Source organism: Cricetulus griseus, chromosome 7, assembly GCF_003668045.3.
Source record: "Cricetulus griseus strain 17A/GY chromosome 7, alternate assembly CriGri-PICRH-1.0, whole genome shotgun sequence".
Lineage (NCBI taxonomy): Eukaryota > Metazoa > Chordata > Mammalia > Rodentia > Cricetidae > Cricetulus > Cricetulus griseus.
Genome location: NC_048600.1, coordinates 42,050,089 through 42,072,286, shown reverse-complemented (window position 1 = coordinate 42,072,286; position 22,198 = coordinate 42,050,089). Strand labels below are relative to the sequence as shown.

At 53.7% G+C, this 22,198-nt stretch overlaps 1 protein-coding gene across 6 annotated transcripts; it reads left to right on the top strand.

Annotated features, from left to right (window-relative positions):
- Positions 1-22: 22 nt before the first annotated feature.
- On the top strand, positions 23-21,693 carry Glis2 (GLIS family zinc finger 2). Of its 6 annotated transcripts, none has more exons than XM_035447212.1 (8): positions 10,905-10,974; positions 11,620-11,689; positions 14,715-14,935; positions 15,766-15,938; positions 16,741-16,917; positions 17,000-17,079; positions 17,215-17,333; positions 19,076-21,693. In XM_035447212.1, the coding sequence occupies exons 2-8, from the start codon at positions 11,661-11,663 to the stop codon at positions 19,870-19,872; spliced, it is 1,596 nt and encodes a 531-aa protein (XP_035303103.1). In that variant the 5' UTR covers positions 10,905-10,974; positions 11,620-11,660; the 3' UTR covers positions 19,873-21,693. The 6 variants fall into 6 exon arrangements, with proteins under 6 accessions (XP_027279810.1, XP_035303101.1, XP_035303103.1 ...); XM_035447211.1 differs by having other exon boundaries at positions 17,212-17,333; XM_035447209.1 differs by having other exon boundaries at positions 10,906-10,974; positions 17,000-17,133; positions 17,212-17,333.
- Positions 21,694-22,198: the final 505 nt, after the last annotated feature.

The window sequence follows — 22,198 nt, the reverse complement described above, 5'->3', positions numbered from 1 at the left end:
TCACCCTCCTCCGCCCCCTCCCTCCTCCTCTCTCCTCCCTCCCTCGCAAAGACATCCCCGCACGGCCCGGCCGCCGCGGCCACCTTCCTGCCCCGAGCTGCAGATGTGGCGGAGCGGCCGGGCGCCGGGGGCCGCGCCAGGGGAGCCCGCCCCGTGAGCCTCGCGCCCGGCCCCTCGCGCCCCGCCCCGCCCGCGCCCGGCCCTCCCCGCGCCCGCTCCCCGCAGTCCCCCGACCGCCGGAACCCGCAGCCGGAGCCAGTCAGCCCGGCCGCTGAGGTAGGAAGCCCCCCGGGCGTCGCACCCGGAGGACGCGGACCGGGCCGGGGACTTGCCTGCTGTGCGGGGCCGCCGGGCCCGAGGGTCGCCTCCCCCTCCCGCGTCCACGCCTCGCCCCGGGCCATTGTGAGCCCTCGCTGAGGCCCCTGCGCTCGCTGGTTTGCGCTCTCCCTCCCTCGCCGGCTCCCTGGCTGGGTCCTTCGATCTCTCCGTCTTTTCTCCTCCCTTCCCTCCTTCTGTCTGGAGGCCGAGCCGAACTGCGGCCCGGCCCGGGGCGGGCGCAAACTTCAGTGGGGAAGTTGGGCGGTCTCGGTGGGGGTGCGCTGCGATATGAGAGAGGGGCACCCGGAGCCTGGGCATGAAGTTGTAAGGGGCAGCAGGCAGCCGCCTTTGCTCACTGGTGCGCCCAGGTTGTTTGGAAGGTGCCCTCCCTGTCTGGGGAAAGTCTTCCTCTTGCTGCCCTCAGTGTAAGCCCTGGGAAAGGCAGGCGGTAGAACGTCCCTTGTTTCAGCACTGGGAGCTGGAGAACTGTCTAGCGTTTGGTCCACTCCCGCAAGGTGCATGGAAGCAGTTGAGGGACCTGGCAGGATGGGGAGGGTGAGTGATTGTATCCTAAGGGTGGGCCTGGAGGAGGGGGTTAGGCAGGTGCATCCCCCTCCTATCAGGAAGATTCCTGTGCCTCCCCGCAGGCCCCCTAGGATGGGGCTGGAGTCCAGGCTGGCACCTGGACGCCTTGGCACACTGCCCTGCCCAGTAGGGTACTCAGGCCACAACAGGGCAGCATGCTGCCTGTCTACCTATCCTGGAGGGCCTTCCCAGCCTAGCCAGAGGGTGACCGGGAAGCACTGGTTGCAGGGAGTTGCCCAGCCCTGCCCTGGGGCCTGGGAAGCTGGAAGGGATGCTGGGAGGAGACCTGGGCCCCCAGCCATCACAGCCCAAGATCTTGGCTCTGGTGGGAATGCTTGACACCAAGGGGGCAGCCAGGCCAGCCAATGGCCCTACCAAGGCCTGAGCTCCCATGGGTCTTCGTCTGGGCCAGGGTTAGGGTCTGAGCCTTGGTCCTCTGTGGCAGGTACCCTGCACAGCCGCCTCCCAGCTGTCCTGGCACCCGGGAAGGAAGGTGGGGCTGAACCAGGCTAGGGAGACAATATCTGTCTTTGCCAGCTTTCTGAAGCCCCTAGGAGTGTAAAGTGACCACTTCAGTGTGCCCACCTCTCCCCAGGCCCCACTCTGGTGGCACAGTTACCATAGCTGTCTCAGCTCAGCCCACACATCCCTCTCTAGTGACCTCAGAGCCCTCCCTCTCGCCTCCTTTTTTCTTCCCTCTGGGCTCTGACTGGGCCTCACAGCTGGCCCTGGCCTGTACTGGGGGAGGGGCTACACCTGGGGGGGGTCTCCTAAGACACCCCTTGCTGTGCTGCAGTCTAGCCCATTTCACAGCCCATTCTCAGCTCAGTACATCCCTGTATGCTGCCAGGCAAGCAGGAGGTGGTGCCAGGCATTGGTTTTGTGGGGTGGGGACCCCTTGGAAGCAGCCCTGTTTTTTTTAGCTTTTCCCCTCCCCCTTCTTTCCGGAGCTACCATTAGTGCTGACCCCCTGACCCCCTATGCCTGCCTGCCCTTCCCTGTCTGTGACCCCTGACCTTTGGTGTTAAATCCCTCCAGCTGGGGCTCTCCGGCCCCAGAGTGACCCTAGCCCAGGCCCCCCTGGGGCAACTCTCCCGCTCTTGGCTCTCTCTATACAGGGACACCTGCCAGCCCTCCCTCATAGATGGGGTGGGGGGACTGGGAAGCCAGACAATGAGTCACCCCACTTCCAGGCAACTACTGCTTTTGGGGTCAGTGGCTTTGGGGGACTTGCTGGAGCCAGGACACAATCAATGTGTAGGGTGAATGGGAAAAAGCTTCTGGCCAAGACACTGATTTTATGTCTTGGGTTCGAATTTTGGTACAACCACCAGCTTTTGAGAGTTCTTTGATCTGGCTTTTCCTCTGTCCAGGCCTCAGTTTCCTCATCTGTAAAACCTAGGGTCAGGCAAGGTGAGCTTTCTAAGTCCTAAAACTAGCTTGGCCTGTCAGTGGGGGCAGGGAGAAAGGATATGTCCAACAAAAGCCAACTCTCAATTATCCGTGGGTGGAGCCAGTATGAATAACTGGATGCCACAGACATCCCAAAACCTCATTTTAAACAATCGTGTAAACCTCTTCCCTGCAAAGCTTTTGTTTCTAAAAAGCTCAGCTGCAAAAGGGTAGCCATAGCCATTTCTTCTCTAGCCCTCTTTCCTTAGTGGGAGTACCAGTGAGGGGCTAGAGGACAGATCTGACACTATGCAGACAAAGGTCTGCCGGGGTCCTTCCTTGGGGCCTGGAGGGCATCTGGACCTCACCTCTGCATCTCAGGCTCCCCTCCAAGGCTGGCCCAGTCTTGGCCATGTGTAGTGGGAGGGTCCACTGGCCACCTAAATTGTTCCAGGGTCTGTGCTGGCTCTGGTGTGGAGTGAAGAATGTGTTTTTCCTTACGACATTTTCCCATGCACATTTCCGTCTCCCCAGCTGGATTCTCCTGGAATCTGAATTTCCCACTTATGGGAGAGGGCGGTGCCAGTGCTGGGCAGGGTTTGGGGCAATCCTAGGATAAAGGAGGAGGGTAACAGCTGTGGCTGGGGGACCAGATGTTGAGGCTGGGGCCTGCAGTTCTGCTTTTTGGGAGGCATTTGGGGGGGGCTCTTTAGGTGAGGAGAAGCTGGTGTGTGTGTACTATGCCCTGGCTTGATCCCTTAGCCTCATGTGCCTCTGTAAGATCCACGGAAGGTTCCTGCGTCCAAGGGGAAATGAGTCGGGCTCTTTACTCAAGTGGGAAATTTGCATTTCAGAGGAAAGACCCTCAATCAGAGCAGAGTGAGGGGCTAAGCCTTTCCCAAAGCTGCCCCTGAATCTCTTCTCTGTTCCCGTGTGCTTGTTATTTGGAGGCCATCCTTACAAGGTACTGAGAGGGGAGGGCTCTTTCCCTTTTCAAGGATGGTGGGGACCCTCTGACTGGCATGGGTATGTGCTAAGCAACGAGAGAGGGACCCTCTCTTAGCTGATGCAAGGGTCTCTGGGTCTAGCCAGAGCATTGGGGTTCTCCATACTCTGCTTAGAACCCTCCTCCCTCAGGAGCTGTGGAGTACCAGACACTGAGTTAGGATCAGAGGACACCAGAGCCAGGTGATGGGCCAGTCATCCATCCCTGTCCCAATTCTGAGACTGTAGACTGCAGCCCCAGCAAGGCTTGACACAGCTGCTGACCCAGTGTTTTTTAGGTGACTGCACCAGGCTCTACCCTGGTGAATTCTAATACAAGTGTGGCCAGGTTAGGAACTGGGCATTTTTAGCAAGTATCTCTACTGCTGATTGGACAGACTGAGCCATTGCTTTGATCTCAGGAACAGGACAGAGCCTGCTGGTGCTAGTGGTAGAGGGGGGAAGTGTTTGCAGGGAAAAGCCTGGCTGTCTACCCCCAAGTCTTCCACCTTAGCAGAGCCATCCCTCCTACTCTGGATAATAAAAAATGGTGGAAGTCCCCAAGTGGGTTGGGTTGGGACAGCAGTGGAGTGGTGGTGTTGGGGGGTAGGGCGCCAATACCTCCTGAGTATCCCTTGGGAAAATCCAAACAGCATACATGCCTTCCACGTGCCTGGCCAACTTGACAAGAGACTGCATGTTCACCTGAAATCGTCAAAACCTGTGACAAGAGACCTGTTAGTCCCAATTTGATAAATGAGGAAAGTGAGACTCAGGGTAGAAAAGGGCCAGCGGGCATCCAGATCTATGGGAAGGGCATGCTAGACAGTTTCCTAGTCTGGATGGAGCTGTGGCCCCGTCCTCTGGCAGCTGGGTGCCCTAAGCCCCTTGCTCATCTTTCCCTTAGAGCTGCCTGCCTCACCCCACCTCTCCATGGGAGATGAGAGATTAGACTTGCCCTCCTCCCCATTCCTGCCCTGGGGTGGGGGGTGTGGGGCCTCACAGGTCTTCCTAAGGCTGCCTCTAGGAACCTCCTTTATAGCTGGTTGGTCCTCTGGGAGTTCAGAGGTTCAATCTGGGTGACCCTTCTGGCATTGCAGCTGGGACACCTTCCTCTAGGCACCTCCAGACTAGGCAGGCACAGTCCTTGACTCTGGCTGTTCATTACCCATCCCCCAGATAGGAGGGGGAGGCCCTAGTTAGCTGGTGGCTGGGCTGGGAGGGGCAAGAGGGTGGGAATGAGTCTGCTTCAGGAGCAGGGGCTTCCCATCTGCTCCAGATGCCCTTGGTGGGGGATGGGCAAAGAGGCTGAGAATCTCCCAGTGCCAGGACTGTTGTGGTGAGCAGCAAGGGCTCCTCAAGTCCTTTGTCTTGGATGCCTGAGAGGCCAGGTAGTACCTACCACAGGGAGGGGTCTGGGCCTTCCCAAGTGTGAAATGTGTGTGTCTTAGCAGATGGCTATGAGAGGGGACTCACATTTAATAGTCCTTGGTGCTTTCCTCCAGTCATGGCCGTGAGTGGGACCCTGGAGGCTGCTGAACCCCTGAATCAGCCGGGGCTGGGAGCCTGAGAGACAACAGTTCCTCCCAGCAGACAGGATCTCTGTGGTTTCACTTGTCCATCAGTCAGCATCCCCTTGAGTTCCGAGCAGTAAAAAGGGCTTTGGGAGCTAGTCGGGGGAACTGAGGTGACTTGTCCCATGGTCTCTTGGAGTGAGGGGAGGACAGAGTCTTTCCATTCTGCCTAGCTAACCCATTCAGCTCTACAAAACAAATCCAGAAGCCAGGGAAGCCTTCAAATTCATCCTCATCCCAAGGAGACACCCATCAGAAGGGGCCTGCCAGACCCAGCCTGATCTGGTGTCTGGGGGCCCAGGGTCTGTGGAATGGAGCAGGGTAAGGTATCCTGGCATCTCGAACTTTCTGGCTCTGACCCATGAAATGCCATTTCAACCTGGAACCTGCCCAGTTCCACTCCTAATTCCCAAGACTACTACCGTTATCCAAGGAAGCCGGTGTCCTTTGCTTCCACCATTCTCTGCATCTGACTAGAATATCCCAGCCTGCCTGGGCTAGTTCTCCCTTGAGCCACAGTGTTCTTCATTCAAAGCCCACACTGCCATTTACAGGTGCCTCGACCCCAACTGTGATGCTCCTCCTCTGAGAAGGCTATTGAACCCTTTCTCATCCTCCCTGTTCTGAAGTCTCTTCCTGCTCCATTCCACAGACCCTGGGCCCCCAGACATCGGATCAGGTTGGGTCTGGCAGGCCCCTTCTGATGGGCGTCTCCTTGGGGTGAGGATGAATTTGAAGGCTTCTCTGGCTTCTGGATTTGCTTTGTAGAGCTGAGTGGGCAAGCTAGGCAGAATGAGAAAGGGTGTAGGGTAGAGGCCAGCAATTGTACAGTGTAGCTTCTGGTATGGGCTAGCATGGGTGGGAGTCCAGGATGAAGCTGAGGAGTTAGGTCCTTTTTATCATTCCAGCTGAACAGTAATGGCAATACAGTTTCCTTGTTCAAGTCTATACCTGGTCCCAGTGTATAGGAGGACACAGAAGGAAGAGACTTCTGTGTCCTGGGTTCTGCTTCCAACATTTTTTTGGAAGACAGTGCCATTTGTAGGGCTTAAGGCATCCTGAAACCTACCACCTCACCTGATAATAAACACACAACTGAATTTACTTACTCAGCAAACATCCACCCAAGACCAAGTGTTGAGGAGAAGTGAAGCAGCTCAGACTGAGGAGACAGGCCTGGATGTTCTAGGGTGTCCCAGCTCCCATTCCACTCCAGACCACCCCACCAAGGAAACTAAGGCCCAGGCTCTTGCCTTATATCAAATCACTGTTTTCTCCAACCCATATCTCAAGGACTTCACACCTCAGTTCATTATGGGAAGAGGATTGGGTTCTGGGTCAGCAGGGGAAGGGTCTGCTGGTGTGTCTTCTCTTGGTGTGTGTGTGTCTTCATGCTTGTGGGTGCATATTTGAGTGTGTTGTGTATGTAGAAGCCAGAAGCTAATCTTGGGTGTCTTTCCTCGGAAACTGTCCGTCTTATTTTTTGAGATAGGTCTTGGATTGCCCAGGGACTTACCTGCTAAGCTCAGCCTAGAGATCTGTTTGTGTTTGCTTCCCCAGTATTGGTATTGTAAGTGTGGGTCATTTTGCCTGGCCTTTGTCATATGAGGCCTGAACTCATGCCTATGCTTACATGGCAGGCATTTTATTAACTGGTCATCTCTCCAGTCCTGGCCATCCCCTTTTCTTCCTCAGTGGGCTTGGAGCTGCCCAGGAGCCCGAGTCCCTGCCCACTTCAAGCCTTTCTCCTTGGAAGGAGGCTCCTTATGCCTGGAGAATGCCGGAGGCCGAAGGTCAGGTGGCAGTACACAGGCCACTGCAAGGGCCAGGCACACTTGGCATGCTTAACAGTGACAACATTGAGGTATTAGTGATGCATTAGCTAGGACTTGGACCCAGGGCTGGTATGGTGGGCCTCATAACATTGCTGTTGGGCTTGGTGAGTCACTGGGCCTTCAGCAGCAGGGACAAGGTGAACCCTTGTTCAGGTAGCTCCAAGAAGCTGAGGCTGGAGAGGGTATGCCAGAGGAGGGGATCAGGGACCTGATGGTAGCTGCAGGGGAATATGGGTAGCTGTCCACTTGATAAGTAAGCCTCGGGCTTTTAGGGAGGCAGGGATGCTAAGGAGTGGCTAAGGGTAGGAGGCTCTGGGCTGAAAGGGCAAGTGGCATTCTTCTGTGTAGAATACTCTGTGGCTTCCCAGTGCTCCTCAGGTCCTGGTCCAGTCCCTCTGACAGGCCTCTTCCTCTGCTGCTTTGTCCTATACTGAATGGTAAGCAGACTTACTGTAGGCTTTTGTGGGGGCCACATCTTTGGTGCTGTGGTGCAACCTTGCATCCAGGAAGACTGCTTTGAATTCCAGCCTCACCATTGTTTGTTTGACAGTTTACTTTAACTTAAAGATGAGGAGAATAGCACCTCATTCACAGAGGTGGCAGGATAAACTAGGATGGTACATAGGCCTATTGGCTTGTCCCTAGCCAGGGAGGACTTGGTCCCCTTGTCCCCAGACTTCTTTTTTTACAGTACTAGTATTAACCCTAGGGGCTCCTATACACTAGGCAAGCATTCTACCCCGACCCACTTTTACAGTTTACAGCAAATATAGACGAGAAAAAGTGAGAAAGAACATCTGAGAATAGGAGGGGCTCCAAAGGAGGAATGTCCCCTCTTTTTCCTTTTCTTTGTTTTTGTTTTTTGATACGGGGTTTCTCTGTGTAGCTTTGGAGGCTGTTCTGGAACTCTCTGGAGACCAGGCTGGACTCAAACTCACAAAGATCCGTCTGCCTCTGCCTCTGCTGGGATAAAGGGGCATGCCCCCACCACCTAGCTCTTTTTACTTTTTTGAGACAGGATCTTACTGTGTTGCTCACACTGGTCTTGGACTCACTCTATAGTTCAGAATTTTTAATCCTCCTGCCTCAACCTCCCAAGCAGCTGGATATATAGGCAGGTGACTCCAGCTCCAGCTCCCAGGTTTGTTTGTGTCCTCGTGGCCTTATCAGATCTGACACCCTGCCCCCCCCCAAGCAGAGCTGTGTGCCCCTGACACTGTTTCACTGCCTGTGTATCTGAGTGACCTTCAGGCCTTGTTCCATCTGATTTATCCTGGACCCCAGCAGAGAGCCTGGTGTTGGAATGCATAAATGAAGTGGGGAGGGAAGGGCCAAAGTCCAGAGCCTGCCTTCACCCTCCTGCTGTTGAGTTGGCAGGTGTGGTTGTTCACAGTGGCCTGGTGTCTGCCCCAGGGTGGTGGGCGGGGTGGGCCACAGGTATGGACCTCCTGATGTGTTGTTCATGGACATTGCTGGGCTTGGCTTGGGAAGTACGGTTTCCTTGCCTTTGTGGATCGGTCACCCATACCAGTCTGGTCTACTAAGCAGTGGCACCTGCCATTGAATCCAAGGCCTGGCCTGTATGTGCTGTTGTGCACCAGGGTGACACACATGCGTCTGTATGTCTGCTTGCCCACCTACTGCTCATCTGTGAAATACTGGCCAGTACCTGTGCTGGCCTCAAGCACTCTAATGAGTGCACACACACTGCCCCCCCCCCACTCCTCCCCTGAACAGCAGTATAGCAGTTTGGTGGGGTTTTGTTGTTTTTGTTTTGTGAGACAGGGTGTCACTATGTTGCCCATGCTGACCAGGAACTTTCTATCCTCTTGCCTCTACTTCCTGAATGCTGGGATCTCAGGCCTTTGCCACCACCCCTGGTCTGTGCAGTGCTGGGGATAGAACGGGGGGCTTTGTGTATGCTAGGCAAGCACTCTACCAAGAGAGCTACATCTCTAGTACCTGAATGGCAGTTCTGCCCATGCTCAGCCTTGCTGGGTGTGTGCCCCTCCTGGCTCCCTGCTGCCCACACCTCCCAGGGATTTCAGTGGCTTTGCCCAGCCCTATGTCCTTCCCTTCCAGCCTGGCAGGCAGTGTGGGGGCTGCTTGGCTGACTTGCCTCTGGCTGAGGCCCAGGTGCAGGCTTGCTCATGGCCCCATAGCCCCCCCCCCCAAAGCTGGGCAGACAGGAAAATACCAGACATAGTTGTGCATAGGTGGCTGCAGGCAGGCAGGCAGCAGGAGGTGGGGGCCAGAGAAGGGGGCCCAGAGCCACCAGAACATTTGGAGGCTTCTGGGCTGGACAGGCCTTGCAGCACATGTTTGCATGAGTGTATGTGGGTTGAGGCTTTCAGGGCCCTTGTCCCCTGTCCTGTTGGTACTGGACAAGGAAGCTTCTCTGGGAGGGCTAGTGAGGGGTGCAAGGGGAGCAGACCTGCTGGCCTTTTCGTTTCAGTGCTGGGTGACCTTGGTAGACTCACTGTGTGGGTCACCCCCATCCTGGGGCAGAAATGAGAATCCTCAGGGGTACTGGTCACTATCATCTTCCATGTGGCAGGCACGGGGCCAAGGCTTGTCTTATAAGATGTCCTGAATATCAGGGATTGTTATTGTGATGCTTGGGTTATCAGTGAGGAAAAGGGCTTGTGGAGGTTTAGAGGGTGATGGGGACCTGTCTGAGGCCACAGAGCCAGAGGAGGCTACAGCCAGGTAGTTTGATGCTGGTTCTGATCTGTGAACTTGCCCTAGCCAAGTTCTCTGCAAGCTGTGTGATTGGATGCTGCTCAGCCAGTCCCCACTGCCCTTTAGCAGAGAAGGATTCTCATCTGGGCTGGTTGTCTGGGGATACTGAGTTTCTACTAAGGTGGTATATGCAAGCTAGGGGCCCCTCTTGGACTGGGAGGGACCTACACCTAATCAATCATGGGTTTCCAAGGCAGGCAAACCCCAAACCTTTCCAGGAAGTGCAGTGACTCTGGCTGCTTCTCTAGGCCTTAGGAGGCCTTTGGCTACTGCACCCTCCTTCCAGGGCCTCTTAGTGCTCAGTCAGCCTCCACATGGAGGGCATCTTGCTGGAGGGTACCCCCCCAACTCTGTGGTCACTCCACAGGACAGTAGAAGACCAAGGCTCTCCAAGGGGTAGGGCCAGCCAAAGTTCTGGTCTGGAATGAGATTTTAACGTTTGTGGGTACACAGGGAGGGCCAGTCTTCCCTAAGGACTGTCCTTGTACACTTAGGGACTTAAGCAGTGGTGACACTTAGAATGGATTTTACTAAGTGCCTAATGTGTGTCTAAGTCTGTTCTGTGTGTTGAATATTACATCTTACCTTAGGAAAGAGGAGGAGGGGGTCAGGGGACATGGCAGGAAGCAACAGAGCAGGGTTGGGGCTCCATGTGGTCTGACCTATGTTTGGAACCCCGTCCGCTGCCTGGTTGGGAAGGGGGGGCCTGAGAGGTCCTGTCCCTGCCATTGCCTTCCAGCCTCTCTCTGGGCGGCCAAGGAGGGTGGAGCTCTTGGCCAGAGTAGGGAGCACAGCCGGTTCCCAGGAATGTGGGGTTATGGGCAGTTTGCTTTGGCAGCATTGCTGCCTCAGCTCTCCCAGACTTCTGGTGACCCCCGACCCTGTCATTCCCTTCAGTGCCCACCCACTGCCTGTTCACTGACTTTCCTGATTCTGTACCATAAGCCCTCTGGATGGGGAGGAGGTGACCAACCTAAGTAAGTCCAAGGACTCAGGAGGGACTGATAAACCCTGTGACCCAGGGCAGGTCACCTCCGGAGCCTCACTTTCTGCATCTGTAAAGTGGCATGAAGTATCACCTGCTGTAACAGATTCTGGCATGTTGGACTGTCAGCCACTGGCTGGGGCAGTCACTGTCATAGGTAGGCACCATGGTTTTGGTCTTGCCACCCATGATTGCAACCTGGATTACTTCCCCCTAGTTCAGATTCCCAGTCTGTAAGACCACAGTGCTAAAGTGATGGTTCAAGTTACTAGACTTGGAGGTACTCATACATCAGGGCCTGGCTGCTGACAGTTGAAAGGAGATCAGGGACTTGGTTTTAACTTTTGTTCAGTAAGACACACTCTCTCTCTCTCTCTCTCTCTCTCTCTCTCTCTCTCTCTCTGTGTGTGTGTGTGTGTGTGTGTGTGTGTTTGTTCATTCATTGCAGACTGACCTGGAACTTACTATGAAGCTAGCCTTGCATTAAAGATCTAATTGTCCCCATCTCCCAAATGCTGGTGTTATAGGCATGTGCCACTATGACTGACTGCATGGAGAGGTATGTCTTGGGCCCTTGTCCTCAAGTTCTAGGATGGTATTTGCTATAGCTCACCAAATGGGCAGTTGCAAGACTACCCCTGGTGAAACGGGGTGTTCTTTATCACATTAGCCACACTGCTGTGGGGTAGTGGGCAAGGATACAGGCCCCACCTTGCTGAGGTCCTTGTCCTTAAACGTTTGGCAGGGACCAAGGGACTGCCCAGCATAGGTAGCCCTTCCTCTCTACCCTGTATTCTCAAGGCCAACCAAATACCCTCTCTCAGACACAGAAGGGCGGACATCATCCTGAGCAGGGTTCTAGTCCCCTTCTATTAGCTTGGTGACTTTGAAGCTCTGTTTCCCCAAGAGGGAGGGATGGTGGCCGATAGGTCTATAGGGGGCCGGGTGCCCTGCAGGAGCTACAGCTGGGGGCCGTCTGCACAGGGTCTGCTGCTGGCGCACAATAGCAGTCATTGTCTTGGCATGGTTGGCCAAGGGGTGGGGGGTGCCCAGCCCACCCTCATGGTGACCCCCGCCCTGGGTTGTGGGAGGGCTGTCCCCACTCCTGCCGCCCTGGTGGTCCCTGCTCAGCCAGCCCCCTCTTGAGCTTCCTCTCTCACTGCCACTTCCTCCAGCTCCCTGTTCTAATTAGTTCCTTTTGCAGCTGGAGGAGCCTGGTGTGTCCTGGACCATGCGACCACCTCGATGTGGGCTCCCCTCTTGAGCCCATGCAGGTGGGTGTGTCGTGGGGCTCACCCAACCTACTGGGAGTGAGCTCTCCAAGGCGCAGCCTTTGCTCCCCCCAATCAATGATCACAGCTCCACAACCAGAACAGGTTATGAGGCACTCGGCCATCCTGACCAATAGGGAAACTGAGGCCCTGGTGGTTTCCCCAGCAAGGTCAGGATAGTGAAGGGCTGATATGCTCCCTGCCTCTTGGCATGGCACCCATGAACAGTAGGCTGGGAGAGGTGGGGTCCCTGCCCCTGTGGACCACTAGCTTCCCTGAGACCTACTGATCTCCAGAACTCTAAGGGCAAGCAGGCAGGTCTTGGCTAGGGAGGCAGCTTCACCTTTTCTGGGTCACAGCCTCCCACTGTCCTTGTTCTAAGCATTAAGTTTGGCTGGTGCTGATGGAGCCAGCTGTGGAGGGGCTGAGCTGCAGAGGCTGTTTAGAAGAGTGGGGGACCTGCCACTCACTTGCCCCTTTCACCTAGCTCTGTAACAGAGCAAAGCTGAGCCCAGACTGGCTGCTACTGGCTGGGAATGGGAGCTGGGCGGGACTTTGAGGTTGGCCAAGGTCAGAGCATGAGTGGGGTCATAGGCCATCTACTCCCTGGGGGGCTATGGGTAGGAAAACTAGCTAGACTCTTTGGGGCGGCTCCTTCCTCCTTTCCCAGGAGGGGCTGCGGCGCCTGGGCTGCGTTCTGGCTTCGAAGAATGAACCCCTACCTCCCTGGGCAGAACCCAAGGACAGGAAGTGAAGGGGTGTCCCTGGAGACTGGGCCAGCTGATGGTGGGAGAACAGTCATTAGAGTCCCCTTTCCTGCTATGGGTGCTCCACCCAGGGAGATGGGCCCCTGCCTGGGCCTTCTCTAGCCCTAGGTGGACAGTGCACTGTTCCTGGAGGACCTTAGAACCAGGTGACAGACCAGTAGCTCCTCCTAGGCTCCCTCTGGTGGGAGAGACACATGAGACAGGAGCAGGTGCCAAAGGATACTTAGCTTGGCTGGCACTGACCGGGAGTCAGCACTTGGTTTTTCTAGCTCAGGCACCCTGCCAGTCAGTGGTCTTCTTTCTCCACGGTGGGCGTTGGGGGTAGGGAGGCCTGTGGCCTTGGGCCAGAAGAGGGACCAGGCCACCAGCCCTTCCTGGCTCCTGAATTCTTAATCAGCATAAATATTTACTTCCTTCCTCCCCTTCCAGGCTCCCAGCATAGAGCAGCTTCAGGGAGGTTGGACTGGGCCTATGTCTAAAAATAAACAGGTAGAGAGACAGACAGACAGACATAATGGGCTGCAGGTCAAGCAGAGGGCAGCCTTTACCTAGACAGGAATGGATGGTGGCCCAAGGCCACCCATCACTGTCACCAATGCACCTACCTGGGTCTGAGACTCCTAAGAGGGTCATCAGGGTGTCAGTGAGGGCCTCTGGTCCAGGCATGGCTTCAGCTATAATGAGTGTATCTGACAGCTTCATTGGGGACAAGTTGCAGACCTGAATCTTACAGTCAAGAGGGGCTTCCTGTGCTCCAGTGATGCAGCCTTGTGTGTCCAGGTCCTATGTAGCCACATGTGGTGGGAACTGGGGATGTGTCCTCACAAGCATTATCTCAGGCTAAGGAAGGGAGGACCATCCTGTGTACCTAGGGAATCCCTGAGGCTTAGAGCTTGTGGGAGGTCAATGGGAAGCATGTGTGGGGCTGGGAAGCAAGTGAGGACCATGTAGGTGAAGCTGCCCTAGTCTTGGCCTGGAGAAGAGATGGGCTGGGATACGGTGGCTGTTCTCTCTGCCTTGATCACCTTGTGAGGGCACTTCAGCATTCTGGTTCCACATGTATCCCACAAGCCCTCAAGGACACACTCCATAAACTGCCCCAAGGATTTCCCAGGCAGTGGTTCCTCCTGCTATGCCACTTTTTGTATTAAATATGGTGTTAGAGTATCATGGTGTGGTTGTTTAGTAAAAAGATTTTCAAGGTGTGACAATCTGTATGATAAAGGCTGGGGAAACTAGTAGGAGGTTTCTCATGGGTAGAGAGACCACTGCTGGAAAAATGAGTTTGGTGTGGAAGAGCTGGCTTTGCTTTTAGGTCAGTGGGCTTGCGCGTCCATTTTTATGTGAAAATTTCACCAATGAGGAATTGTATAAACAGGAGGAATACCACAGTGTGAAATTAGAAGAATATTATTACCAGTTTTTTTTCTTTTTAAATACTATCTACTGTTCTTTGCTGCTCCTTCCAACAGACCCTATAGAGCTGGCCTGGCCACAGTCCCCAGCTGCCCCCTGGTGGCTTGTGAAGGCCTAACTTCTGCCTTACCTGGGAGGTTCAGTCCTTTGCACAGCATGCCTAGGACAGGCCCTCAGTTTGCTTCTCTTGGGGGGTGACATAGTTCCCTGCCCTGGACAGGCACTTCTGGCACAATGAGTGCTCAGTTGGTCGCTGAGGAATGCATCCACATCTTGGAGGATGTTTGTTGCTGCCCAGCCTGCTTTTAGGTCTCTGTATTCAGAGTAGCAGGCTTCCCAAACACAACTTCCCATGCCATCAGAAGTGATACTTGGGACTTAGCCAGCTAGTTCCTGGGAGATGTTCTGCCAGATTGTGAGTTCTGTCACTGGGGCCAGTTTCTTTTCTTCTTTTTTTCCTTCGGTTTTTTTGAGACAGGGTTTCTCTGTAGGTTTGGAGCCTGTCCTGGAACTCTCTTTGAAGACCAGGCTGGCTTCAAACTCAGAGATCCTCCTGCCTCTGCCTCCCTAGTGCTGGGATTAAAGGTGTGCACCACTAATGCCTGGCTGGGGCCAGTTTCTAAAACTTATTCTCACTGTTAAATGGAGACCATAAACTTGTCCTATCCCAGAAGGCTTATGGGGTGTGGCATTGGAGTCCTGCACTAGGTAGATGTTGACTCTCCATGACAAGGCCCAGGCCATTCAGGGTGTTGTTTCCACTCCTCTGCTTGAGTTTTAATGGGTATAGCTGAAGGAGAAACCCAAGCTTACAATGTCACTACACAACCTGTGTCCTTCCCCAGGTTCCTGCCTGAAGACCAGCTGTGTACTTTCTTTGACCTCCCCATCGCCATGCACTCCTTGGACGAGCCGCTTGACCTAAAGCTGAGCATCACCAAGCTCCGGGCAGCGAGAGAGAAGCGGGAGAGGACATTGGGTGTGGCCCGGCACCATACTTTGCATAGGGAGCTAGGGCTGGTGGATGATAGCCCCACACCTGGCTCCCCAGGCTCCCCCCCACCAGGTATTGTGCCTGAGAGAGCCGCATCCATGCTTGTCCGCTCATCCTGTGAGGAGATGAGACCTGCCCAATTTCCTCAGTGGGCACATAAAGCTGGCTGTAGTCAGGGCCTGTGGGAGGGTCAGGAAAAGGTAGAGGGGGCAAATCATCAGTAGTAGTCCCAAGACTGTGTCGCTGGACTCTGAGATTGGTTATGCCTGGTTAAACTGGGTGGTGACTGGGGACAGAGACAGCAAATGTATCTTAAAGATGCTTTGTCTTCCTGCCTAGTGTGGTGATACTCACCTCATCTGTTGTACCTTCAACTGGATTTGAGAACCATTTTTACCACATGCTTGAGATAGAAGAGTCAGCACATCCCAATTTGTCCATTTTACAGAAAGGAACATCGAGGCAGAATATGACAGGGAGTGAAGTAGTCTTGTGTTCCAGTTCCAATTATACTGTTATTCCATGTGTCAGACAAGTCTCATCTGTAAGATGGGTACTTATAATTTTATGTCTTTGTTGTTGAGATGGTCTCATGTAGTTCAGGCTGGCATTGAACTCATTAGGTAGCCCAGGATGGCCTTGAATTGATCCTTTTTCTTCAACCTCCTGAGTGTTATAATTATGAGTAAGAACCACCATGCCAGCCCCATTTCCTGTTTCTGGCAGCCAGCTTTCCTGGTGAAGGTCAGACAAGATGATGATGTCACCACTGTAACTGTCCTGGCTGCTCCTTGGTTATCTGGGGTCCCAGAGTAGTCAAAGATGGTGGCAGGGATCCAGAAGTGGTGGGTCGTGGTTCAGTATGACTCTGGCCAGCTTCCCTGAAACATGATTTTCTTCAGGCTTTCTGCTGAACCCCAAGTTCCCTGAGAAGGTGGATGGACGCTTTTCCACGGCCCCCCTGGTAGACCTCAGCTTGTCACCACCGTCTGGACTGGACTCTCCAAATGGCAGCAGCTCCTTGTCCCCCGAGCGCCAGGGCAATGGGGACCTGCCTCCACTGCCTAATGCTGTGGTAAGGAGGGAAGGTTCTAGAAAACAGGGTACGTTGGCTTCCTGGGGCTCCTTGGCAAGTGCCACCAAATTGGGTGGTTTGAAACAAGAGAAAGGAATTCTCTCAATTCTAGAAACTATGAAGTAAAGATGGTGATAGGACCATGCTCCCTAGGAATTTCCAGGGGAAGGCTTCTTCCTTGTCAGTCTAGATTCTGGAAGCCCTTGGCATTCATTCCCAGGCCAGTAACTACATGTGTCATTGCTGCCTGCATCTTGAGCTGGCCCTTTCTCCTGTGTGTGTATGTCTGTGTCTAGGCCTCCCTCTTGTCATAAAGACATATGATGTTGGATTTAGAGTCACCTTACCGCAGTAGGCCCTCACCTTTTACTCCTGAAAACACTATTTCCAAACAAGGTGATATACTCGGGTGCCTTGGATTAGTACTCAGGGTGTCTTTTGGGCTGATAACATTTTGTTTTTGTTTTGAGACAGGGTCTCTACATAGCCCTGGCTGTCCTATAATACCCTAACCCCAGGCTGCCTTAAACTCACAGATCTGCCTCCCAAGCACTGGGATTAAAGGCATGTTACACCTGGCTGTATTGATATAATTTAACACTGTCCACAGGAGGGCAAAAGTGAGGGGTCTGGCCTGGTGGTGGTGGCACACACTTGTATTCCCAGCATTTGGGAGGCAGAGCAGGTGGACCTCTGGGTGACAGCCAGGGAAACCCTGTTTCAAAAAACAAAACACAGAAAAAGTGGGGGACCTGGGCCTGCCAGTGGGGTACACTAACCAGCTCTTATCCTTACTCCATAGGATTTCCAGCCACTTCGCTATCTGGATGGTGTTCCCAGCTCCTTCCAATTCTTCTTGCCCCTGGGCTCTGGGGGAGCTTTGCACCTACCAGCTTCCTCCTTCCTCACACCCACCAAGGACAAGTGCCTCTCACCGGAGCTGCCCTTGGCCAAGCAGCTTGTGTGTCGATGGGCCAAGGTGAGTTGGGATCTGGGAAGAGTGGTGAGGGCTGGGCCAGCACCCTACTTGGGATCAGAACCCTACCTGCCTGGCCCCACAGTGTAACCAGCTCTTTGAGCTCCTCCAAGACCTGGTTGACCATGTCAATGACCACCATGTCAAGCCGGAACAGGATGCTCGGTACTGCTGCCATTGGGAGGGCTGTGCCCGCCACGGCCGTGGCTTCAATGCCAGGTGAGGGAGCAGGGTGAGGGCAGGAAGGGAGGGGCTGGGTGCCCATTGAGCTGAGTGTGCCCCGGGCCCTCTCTGGAGCAGGTACAAGATGCTCATCCACATCCGGACACACACCAATGAGAAGCCACACCGCTGCCCCACCTGCAACAAGAGCTTCTCCCGCCTGGAGAACCTGAAGATCCACAACCGCTCCCACACAGGTGAGTTCCTCATGGAGGCATAGGGAGCTCCAGGAAAGGACTGGGAAGAAGGACAGATTTCATTGCTCATAGCTTGCTCCCCTTGTTTTAGACAGGATCTCATGTAACCGAGGCTGGCTTCTGTGTAGCCAAGGATGACCATGGACTCCTAATCTTCCTGCCTTCATCTCCCAAATGCTGGGATTATGGGTGTGGCTTTCCTATCACCTTGGAGGCCATTTGCTAAGGGTGCCCTTACATGGGTATGATTATCTGACACCCAATTTAGGGCTGGCAGACTGGCTCTGCCTCTCCTCATTGTACTCAGAGCCCCACAGAACCACACAGCTCACTTTAAGTTACTCAGTTACTACATTAAAAAGAGCAAGTTGGGGGGCGGGGGCTGGAGAGATGGCTCAGAGGTTAAGAGCACTGACTGTTCTTCCAGAGGTCCTGAGTTCAATTCCCAGAAATCACATGGTGGCTCACAGCCATCTATAATGAGATCTGATACCCTCTTCTGGCCCAAAGGTAGACATGCAGAGAGAATACTATATACATAATAAATAAATCTTAAAAAAAAAAAAAAAAAGAGCAAGCTGGGCATGGTATCACACATCCTTAATCTCAGTACTTGGGAGTCAGAGGTAAGAGGATCTCTGTGAGTTCAAGGCCTGCCTTGTCTACAGAGCAAGTAAAACAAAATAAAAAAAGCAAAAGGAAATAGGTGAAATTAATTGTAATTATGTAACTTTATGAAGCCCAATATATGAATGTGTGTGTGTGTGTGTGTGTGTGTGTGTGTGTGTGTGTGTGTGTGTGTGTGGTTAGTATTTTAAAAACATGTCAGCAAACCTGGGTATGGTAATGAATGTCTGTATTCCCAAATAACTAGGAGCTTGAAGGGGAGAGTTGTTGGGGGTTTTGTTGTTGTTTTGTTTGAGACAAGATCTCTCTGTGTAGCCCTGGCTGTCTTGGAACTTACTCTATAGATCAGGCTGGCCTTGAACTCAGAGAGCTGCCTGCCTCTGCCTTCCAAGTGTGGGATCAAAGGCGTGCGCCACCATCGCCTGGCAAACTTGGCCAACACAGTGAGATCCCATTTCAAAAAAGAAAAAGAAACAATGGCCAAAACCAAACAGCAGAGCATTGAAATCCCTCCTTTCATGCGGAGTTTTGAGATCTAGTATGTCTGAGCCTCACAGCACATCTCCTTTTGGACACAGCTTCATTTCAAAGGCTGAGTGCTTACAGGTGCCTCCTGTCCTTGTCAGCACAGTGACTTTGTGATTCAACCCAGGTAAGATGGTGCATGGCTTGAATCCCAGCACTCAGGAGGCAGGCAGGTCTCTGAGGTTAGCCTGGTGTATAGAGCTAGTTCTAGAACAGCCAGGGCTACACAGAGAAACTCTTGTCTCCAAAAACAAACAAAAAAGTGTGTGCCATTCTGAGCAAGGCCACATGAAAGACCAAGACAGCATTGTTAGTACTTATAAGGGGAAGGGGCCAGGCCTGCATGAGCACACACTTCAAGGTCGAGTTCTGCTCAACAGTGTTCATAGGATCTGTAGCAGAGGAATTTGAGGGGTGCACAGCAGTTCTGCCTGTTGCTCTTACCTGGGTCAGTCTCATGCCAGGTACAGGGATTGCCATCCAAATCAGAGTCAGAATGTTTCAGGAGCTCTGGGCCTGGGAGAGGCAAGGGCATAGGTGGAAAAATCTGGCAGAGTTGAGACCCCCTCAATGCAGCCTACCCCCTACAGGTGAGAAGCCCTACGTCTGCCCCTACGAGGGCTGCAACAAGCGTTACTCCAACTCGAGTGACCGATTCAAGCACACCCGTACCCACTACGTAGACAAGCCCTACTACTGCAAGATGCCTGGCTGCCACAAGCGCTACACGGACCCCAGCTCACTGCGCAAGCACATCAAAGCCCATGGCCACTTTGTGTCTCATGAGCAGCAGGAGCTCCTGCAGCTGCGCCCACCCCCAAAACCACCACTGCCCACTCCCGACAGTGGCTCCTATGTCAGTGGGGCTCAGATCATCATCCCCAACCCTGCTGCCCTTTTTGGAGGCCCCAGTCTGCCTGGCCTGCCATTACCCCTGGCCCCTGGCCCCCTTGACCTCAGTGCTCTGGCCTGTGGCAACGGTGGAGGTGGAGGTGGGGGTGGGGGCATGGGTCCTGGGCTGCCAGGCTCTGTTCTGCCCCTCAATCTGGCCAAGAACCCACTGTTGCCCTCACCCTTTGGGGCTGGTGGACTAGGCCTGCCTGTGGTCTCTCTCCTGGGTGGTTCTGCTGGTAGCAAGGCTGAAGGGGAAAAAGGTCGTGGGTCAGTGCCTGCCAGGGTCCTGGGCCTGGAGGACCACAAGACTCCCCTGGAGAGGACGGAGCACAGCCGCTCCCGGCCAAGCCCTGATGGACTCCCCTTGCTACCAGGCACTGTATTGGACCTGTCCACAGGCAACTCAGCAGCCAGCAGTCCAGAGGCGCTAACTCCTGGCTGGGTAGTCATCCCGCCAGGGTCTGTGCTGCTCAAACCAGCTGTGGTAAACTGAACCTGGGCTACCCCACCTACCAGCTGTGACAGTCCAGCTACCTACTGTGGGCTCATCCCCTGACGAACAGAAACTCTTCTGCAAAATAGCAATAATATCCTACTGCTCCAGGGGCCCAAGTGTCTGCTTCCTGGGAAGCTGCAGCCCCAGACAAGCTGGGTAGCAAGGATGGTGCTAGAAGGTCTTCAGTGGCTTCCTGGCTCCAGAGTGAGGTCTTGGCTTGGACCTGCTGTCCAAGGAGGCCATGCTCTTGGGTGCTAAGGCCTCACTCACCTCCACTTCCCTAGCCCATAGTTTGGGTGAGGCCTTCCTCTGCCTGTCCTCCAAGGACCCTCCATCCTGCCTCTTGTTCTGGTGCATTCCTCTCCATGAGCAGTCAGGGCAGGTTGCCATTCCTCCCTGCCTTACCTACTTATCAACTGGGGAGTCCTCAGTGATCAGAAGCCCATGCTTGGGAATTCCTTAGACCCCTTTCCCTCTGGCCTGCCCGCTGGAGGGAGAGCAAGACAGATACAGGCCCTGGCCAAGCACAGGACAAAGCTGCCTTTCCCTGCCTCCTGTTATGACAAGGTGCTTCCCTGCTTGCTTAGCAGAGAAGCCTGCTGTCAGTGGCCCCCTCAGCACTGCCAGAGGGTTGGCAACACTTTATAGACAAGGGGTAGCTGAGCACTCACCATTTCCTTGAGGGTATACAAGCAGGTTCAAAGGTTCGTTGTACTGGTTCATTCCAGCTTGGCTTGGCCTGGCAGTGTTATCTTGAAGAAGCCTCAAAAGTCTACACCAGGTGTACTACCAGGCTTGGGAAAGAGCTATAGGTTTGGGGGTTATGATGTCATGGAATGCAGAGAAGGACTGACTCATTAGAAAGGAGCCCCTAGGTGTGAGGGAGGCTAGGCAGCCACATGCAGCATTTGGAGGACCAACCGTCTGCTTGGGAAAAGCTGGATAGAGAATGGACAAAGTTGTTTCCTCTGACTTTTCTTGATGGTGCCTCTCTTTTTCCCACAAGCTCTACCTAAGCCAGCTCCCCAAGGGCTTGTACTACTCAAAACAAGGTCTAGCACTTATGTAGCGCTAGAGTAAGTCAAGGACTTTGGAGGACTGTGCTCCACAGCTCCGAAAAGCTAGATGTGCCACCTTGGCCTCTTGCTATCTCTTGTGCTATGCTGCAGAGTGACTAAGCCCCTCATCTCCCCATCTGTAGAACAAAAGAGCTGCTCGGATGATAGTGGGCTCCTTAGTAGCTCTGTGGTTTTTTTGAGCAGCTCTGCCTATTCTTTTTCCCAGACTGCCCTTCTGTTTCAGAAGGGTCACCCTGACCTGATCTGACCTGCCCGACTGCTGGGCTTTAGGACCCCAGCCCTGATAGGGCTCGGCTGTGCTGGCTCTACCCCTTGAAGGGGCTGTGAGCAAGTTAAGGAGCTGGTCTCCTGTCTTCGGGTCTACCCACGATCCAATCAACCTCCTGGCTCCGTTAGGGCCCTAGGCCCTAAGTCCCTGGCCAGGGGATTGGGTTTGAGGCTCAAGCCCAAGAGCAGAGGAATAGGGCACTGGAAGGTGACATTAGCTCAGCATGTGATTCAGTGATAGACCAGGCTTGGAAGGGCCGGTATACTTGTCAGTTTGTTGCACATTCCAGGACATCAGTATTTTAACAGGTTCTAAGTGCCTTTCTATTGTAGCTTATGTTTTTCCTCCTTTTGGCTCCATTGCTGTTAGCATAGAGTTTAAAAAAAAAAAATAAGCTAATGACTATAACAATATATTCCTCCATGTGAGAGGAAGTTTATAAAGAAACAATAAAAGTGAGTTGCAAAGATGGTTTCTGCATAGTAGATGTACCAGGACCTGGGTCACTTGCTCAATGCTTGGTTGTGGGTCCCCCAACTAGACACCTAAAGACATGGCCTGGAGCTTTCCCCTCAACCTGCCACGGGCTACCTTTAAAGAAGAGATCAGACTAGAAGAGGAAGAACTAGAAACGTATGTAGTAAGGAACAAGGGGATACAGATTATTCTGAACTACAAGGTTCAGGCCTTGATCTACCACCGTCTGCTATGACTGGTTGACACCTTGGTCCAAGCAAGAGGCTGGCCAAAGCTCCTCAGCTACACACAAACACTTTGACCAAGTCACTGAGAGCAGTATGCAACCCCAGCTGGAAGTTCTGGGGCCATGGGTCCTTTATCTTGAGGGAAGGCATGGGAGATCTTTTGGTTTCCTCAGGACTGTGGTAATATGGACACACAGAAGGGAACAAAAGCCTCTGTGACAGATCCTGGCCAGGTATACTAATATGGGTGTGTGCTGTTCACCAACATCCCA

Bases quoted from the DNA above. Each gene is read 5' to 3' on its own strand.
- Glis2 (XM_035447209.1), top strand. From the start codon at position 11,661: ATGTGGGCTCCCCTCTTGAGCCCATGCAG. The intron at 16,918-16,999 runs GTGAGTTGGGAT...CTGGCCCCACAG, and splicing joins TTGTGTGTCGATGGGCCAAG to TGTAACCAGCTCTTTGAGCT. The intron at 17,334-19,075 runs GTGAGTTCCTCA...TACCCCCTACAG, and splicing joins CCACAACCGCTCCCACACAG to GTGAGAAGCCCTACGTCTGC.